Source organism: Macaca nemestrina, chromosome 18 (genome assembly GCF_043159975.1).
Source record: "Macaca nemestrina isolate mMacNem1 chromosome 18, mMacNem.hap1, whole genome shotgun sequence".
In the NCBI taxonomy this organism is placed as follows: Eukaryota; Metazoa; Chordata; class Mammalia; order Primates; family Cercopithecidae; genus Macaca; species Macaca nemestrina.
Genome location: NC_092142.1, coordinates 26861548 through 26867547, shown reverse-complemented (window position 1 = coordinate 26867547; position 6000 = coordinate 26861548). Strand labels below are relative to the sequence as shown.

At 59.2% G+C, this 6000-nt stretch overlaps 1 protein-coding gene across 5 annotated transcripts in view; it reads left to right on the top strand.

The window, feature by feature from the left end:
- The first annotated feature begins 1204 nt into the window (after positions 1 to 1204).
- Positions 1205 to 6000, top strand: part of LOC105463225 (GSG1 like) — a 272751-nt gene continuing 267955 nt past the window's right edge. Inside the window, exon 1 of one of the 5 annotated variants that reach the window (XM_071084297.1) lies at positions 1205 to 1746. In XM_071084297.1, the coding sequence (XP_070940398.1) occupies positions 1404 to 1746 (343 nt within the window). In that variant the 5' untranslated portion in view covers positions 1205 to 1403. The remainder of the gene's footprint in view (positions 1747 to 6000) is intronic. The other 4 variants (XM_071084298.1, XM_071084299.1, XM_071084295.1 and 1 more) reach the window with 4 other exon arrangements.

The following is a 6000-nucleotide window of genomic DNA, read 5'->3' as shown; positions in this document are numbered from 1 at the left end:
TCTTGGTTCAGATGTTAGTAACAGTGAATTATTAACGTTTATTGAGTCTACTGTGTGCCAAATGCTTTTTGCAGCCATGATCTCATTACAGCAGCCCACTGTGATATACTTTGAAGGTGGGTGGGGGGGTCCTCCCTTCTTTATAGTTATGGAAATTGAGGCTCAGAGAGGGTAAGTGACTTGTTCAAAGCCACACAGCTGGTCAAGCCCTAGATTTACTTGATCCCAAAGTCAGTATGTTTGACCACCCTGCCCCCACCCCAATCTTGAAGATTCTACTCACATTCACATGGTGTGCATGTGAGCAGGGTTGGCAGCCCCTGCAGGGCACCACTGCCTAGTAGCTGCAGTAACTTTGTGGTAGGCATGGGCCCTGCTAGGGCTCTGCTGTTTGGGATCTCAGGTGGGTGCAGTGCGCTGTCTGGGGTACCCCGTTTCCACTCTTCCTGCAGTTGCATGCTGTGGTTGGGAGCCCAGATGACAGTTTCATCCTTGGAAGGGAGCTCTTCCCAGATGCTGGAGGTGACACCCAGGAGATAGAAAAACGTTTCAAACCCTATAAACCCACACTCCAGGAGGGGCGCCTCCTGACAGATCCTGACACTCCAGGTCCAGCATGGGGTGTCTTACCCAGGGGGTCTTGCAGCTCCCTGGCTGTGGGAAGCCCTGCAGGCTCTGCTGTTTAGACTCTTTGGAAAACTCCTTTCTCAGGGTCTGGTGCGGGGCTCCTTTTGGGGATCCCCTTCTGGGGCAGGGTCCTGCTGGTCTATGTCCCTCTTGGGGGACCCCAGCAGCCTCTCCCTTGTTTCCTAGGGCAGGGCCTCTCTGGGTCTCATGAGATGCCCGCTCCCGGTGGGTTTTGTTGCCCCACGTCCGCCGTGGGGATTTTTCTCAGGAGCGCCTTGCCTGGGATTCTCCTTGCGTCTCAGACCCTCACCCTGTTTCGGGTTTCTTTCAGGGGCGTCCCTCCACTCCCAGGCCCCCGCCCGCGCCCGGCGTGGGGCGCCCCCTCTCCCCGTGCGGGCGGGCGCCGGAACAGTGTCGCCGGCCGCCTGCAGGTGTCTCCCCACGGAGGGGCGCGCGTCCCTGCGCCGTGGCCGCTGCCAGGCGCCAGCGGCTCCTTGCCGAGGTGCACTCGTGCTCCGGGCTCCGGGCGCGCCGGAGCCGCTCCTCCGCCGCCGCCCTCCCCGCCCGCCCGCCCCGCGCGCCCCCCGCGCCCCCTGCGCCGCGCCCCCACCCCGGGGTTGGGGGGGCATGGGCCCGCGCCGCGTCCGCCGCCGCCGATCGCAGGCGCCAGAGCCCCGGGGCGCGGCGGGCAGCGGCCGCTGACGCGGGGCGCCGGCTGCCAACTTCGCGCGCGGAGCTCCCCGGCGGTGCGGTCCCGTCCCGGCGGCGCGGGCGGCATGAAGACGAGCCGCCGCGGCCGAGCGCTCCTGGCCGTGGCCCTGAACCTGCTGGCGCTGCTGTTCGCCACCACCGCGTTCCTCACCACGCACTGGTGCCAGGGCACGCAGCGGGTCCCCAAGCCGGGCTGCGGCCAGGGCGGGCGCGCCAACTGCCCCAACTCGGGCGCCAACGCCACGGCCAACGGCACCGCCGCCCCCGCTGCCGCCGCCGCCACCGCCGCGGGGAACGGCCCCCCTGGCGGCGCGCTCTACAGCTGGGAGACCGGCGACGACCGCTTCCTCTTCAGGAATTTCCACACCGGCATCTGGTACTCGTGCGAGGAAGAGCTCAGCGGGCTTGGTGAGTGCGCGCGGGCGGCGGCCAGCTAGGCTCCGGCTCCCCCGGGGCGGCGCGGCCACCGAGGCCCGAGTCCCGGACCCGCTCGCCCTCCTCCCGCCGCCTGGGCCCAGCTCCCGGCGCTCCGCCGGGCTGGGGGCGACGTTCCGGGGCAGGGGGCGCGCGCCGTTCCGGGGCCGGGGACCAGCGCGGGGGGACATGCGGGACGCTCCGCGGTGGAGAGGTGCAAGGCGGACCTCCTACCCTCTGCGGACGCCCCGCGGCTTTGGGGACGCTCCCGCGCCCCGGGAAGGCGCCCACCCCAGCTGCTGGTCAGAGGGGCGCGCGCTGCTTTCCGCGCCTCAACTCATCTCCACGCTCGCCCCCTCCTCCTCTTCCTTTCGCGGGGCACTAGAGGCCCCCATCCACCCCGGAACGCCCCTGGGGGTGGGGGTGATGCATGGACTCCTGTTATCAGCCGCCCCTCCCGCCGCAGATCCACAGACCCGGGAGCCTTCCACCCCCATCGCCAACCCGCGCCCAACCTCTCAGACGGGAGTGGGGAGTGGGGGAGTCCACGGGCTCCCAGAAAGCCGCACCCGCCCAGAGGCACCCCTGTTGCCAGATGCCAGGGAGCCCTCTGTATCCTGGCCCCCTCCTGGGAGAGGCAGACTGGGGAACTGGGGACGGCTAGGCAAACTCCGGGTCGAGGAGTCCAGGAGGGCTTAGCTTAGCACAAGGCTCCCATTAGGTTCGGTGGGGGGACTGACTTTTCAGAAGGCAGATCAAGCTGTCCCCTTTGCGTGAACCCCCTCCTCTACATTCCAGAGGCAGCCTGGGCTGGAGTGCGTGTTTTGGAGGCAGACAGCCGGGCTGGGGCAGGGCCCAGGGGACAACTGCCCGACAGCCGGTTGTGCCACACAGCAGGTAGAGCTGGCTCAAAAGACGTGGTGTCTCAGAGGGGTGTCCAGGCGTGGGCACCCTCCTCAGTGAATTGACCTCTTTCTCCAAGGTTAAAACTCGTCCCTGCATGCCTAGCTCCTCAGTGTGGACACCACATATGTGTGTGTGCTCAAGGGTGGGTAAGAGCAGACCTCCACCCTTAGTTTGCCCTAAATAAGCCAGTGGCCTAAGTGGTTTAGAGGGCAGAGGGAGGAAGCTGTGAAGCGAACCCAGTGAAAAGCTCCAGGCCTTTGCACAGTCTGCATCCTCTGTCTGGAATGCCCTTCCCCGCCCCACCTCCTTCTCCAGGGGCTCCTGGTCAGTTTCACTGGGACTCTCTGGACCGCCTTCCAAGTCGGGACACTGAGGAGAGACAACCTTGTGAGCTCCCCGTTGGAGGGAGGGTCTCCATCTTTAGATCTCACCATTGCATTGATCTGCCTGCCACACTTGGCGCTGCCTGACATTTTCTGGGGCCTGTTTTTGGTCACTAGCTTATAGTTCCTTCTCCCCATAGGATGTCACTCTGTGAGGGCCAGCCCGGTTGGTTGGTCTCGTTCACTGCTGCCTCCCAGTAGTGCCTAGTGCTTATTAGGTCAGGTCCTCAAGAAACATTTGCAGGGTGCATACTGGATGGGGCCTTGGGACGATGAACCGGAGGTTTCCCGCCGTGCTGCCTCCTCTGTCTCGCTTCTGGGGGTGCCTGACCAAACTTTTCTGTGACTTGAACCGGGCTGGCTGTTTGTCAGAGATACATGGTGTTTGAATAGGGACCTGCCCCTGATTGGTTTCACCCCATCAGACCCACTTCTGCTTTACACTCAAGACTCAAATGTTTACTGTGGGATGCAATTAAAATTACTCACTTCAAAAGGCATCTTGGCCAAGTGGGTGCGCACAGCCCAACCCTAATCTCTCACACAGAGGCCTCGTAACACCTTGTTGTCAGGAACATCTTCGTCCTTGGAGGTAGACATCTTGCTACTGTACATCTTTCTCCAAGTTCAAGAAGGTGTTTCCAAGGTTCAGGAGACCCAACCCTGGGGACATACCACCTCTGCCTCCCTTCCTCTGTGCACGCACCTGAAAATACAATGGTGCATCTCTGGCACGGGAGTGGCGCTGTCTCTACCTCTGTGGAGTGTCCTGGTCCAAGCTGGTCAGCTGAGCCTCTTAATTGTTTGGAGTCTCTCTTGGCTGCTCCCTGAAGGTCACGGTCCCAGTACTTGCTACAGTTATTTCCCTGTAGTTCATTCAGGGCTTGACTTGGGATATTTAAGTATTTCAAAAGATTATTCATTGAAAATTATTTTAAAAACAATGTTAGCTAACATTTATTGAGCCTTGAACGTGCACCAGGTCCTGCTGAAACTTCTCATCTCCTGAATCTTGTTGAATCCTGGCTGCCACCTTTGAGGCAGACACTTCTAGGGCACTTGCTTTTTCAGATGAGAAACTTAAGGCTCACAGGGGATTCTGGGAAGGGAGCTCAAATTGTCTTCTTGGGAACAGAAAGAAATCAGAGTGAAGGAATCAGGGAAGAGAATAGTATAGTTGAGGGGTCAGGGAAGTTGGCATTTTGGGGGGCTCAGTTAAGACCCTCACTCCCAATACTCTGTGAGTTAGAAATGCGGATGGCTAATTTGTTGGGTAAATAAAAGAAACCCACAGTTTCCTCTTGGTCACTGTGGGCTGGAGATCATCCCTCCCCCGAAATCACAATTTTCCTCTCTGAGAGCTTGGAAAATAGTTATCAGCTTGTCAGTGCTGGTGAGAAATTTGGGAATCGGAGCCAGCTGGGGTTGTTTCTGCAGCTGATCCTATAGTGCCAAAATCCTGCCTTCTCTACCACTGTGGTCTTGAAAGGGTGATAAGTACCTGGCCTCAAACTTTTGTTGCCATGACAACCTTTCTTCTGGGTTCTGTGACTATTTTATTTTTTTACTCGAAGAGCAAAAAAAAAAAAAAAAAAAAAACAACAACACCCCAATAGTCCCCTGAACAAAATCCTGCCATCCCAACCCCCATACATTAAGGCTAAACTTCCCTCCCTTCCATGACACTACAGCAAAGCTTTCTTTCCTTCTGTGTGTTTCACGTGCACCCAAATGCAAACACCAACCAGGAGATCCTCACCGCTCCGTGAGAAGGAGCTGCTAAATGTTCCCTCCTCTCCAACGCCTGTTCGCCTGTTTGGTCATTCCTTTCTAGGCTCAGAAAAACCTCTCCCCACTCGGGCAGCCACAGGGAAACGTAATAAGCCCTTTTCCCACACTAAAAGTCTACAGCGTTCACCGAGAAAACTGCAGCCTGCCCTAAACAGACATACTTTCACCAGACCCTGCACAAAGAAACCTTTTCTCCTTGCTCCAAGAAGAGCACCCGTGTCCTTCCACAAACAGAAAGGGAAGCGTGGCCTCGACACAGAGTTACCCCAAGCCCTTCACACAAATTGGATTTCTCTTCTGGTTGAGATGCTGGGGAGGGGTTGGGTAGGGAGCAGACGCAAGCATCGTTCTGGTGGGTGTGGTGGGGGTGGCTGAGGAGAGGCCTGGAGGAGGGGAGAATGAAGGTCTAGGGTGGGGGCGACGGTGGGGCAAGTGGGGGGGCTTGTGCCAGCTGGGAGGACAGGCGACGTCCACACGCGTTGGACTTCATCCTGTATGCTTTTGAGCTGCAGGAAAAGGGTGGCTCGGGAAGACTGGGGGGAGGTGGAGGGGTCTTGGGGGACTTGCCAGGCTGGCAGGAGGGGGGTGAGATTAGAGAGAGAAGGGAGAGACCAGTCCCAGGGCTGGGTGACGACGGGGTGGGTGTGAAGCCAGAAGACCCATGCGGAACCCAGGCTGGGAGCCAACATGCCCCACACTGCGGTGACCCCTCCCGCAGTCCCAGAGATGCTGGGGCAGAAAGGAGCATGTTTCCTTCAGACTCGAAAACACCCCCTCCCCTGTAGAACTGGTGGAAGGTTCTACAGCCTTTTACGAGCAGCGTGGTTTCAGGCAGGAACCTCCCAGGGCTACTGTGTAGGTGGGGATCAGAGCAGCTAGCACCCACTGGAGGTGCAAGGATTTGGTGATGTGGGGCAGGGAGTGGGGAGCACCATCTCGGTGCGGCTGCCACCCCGGGCTGAGCCACCCACAGCCATCCATGTCTCCCACGGACTTCTGCAGCCATCCGTCCGCCTCTGCCATCACCCCCACTCCCCAGTTCATCCTGCACCCAGCATCCGAGTCATCATTAGATGTGGGGCACGGCACCGCCTTCCTGTCACTCAGAGTCAAGTCTCCAGCTAGCCTTCCCTGTACCTGTCTGGTCTTCCTTTCTTTTGAACAGAGA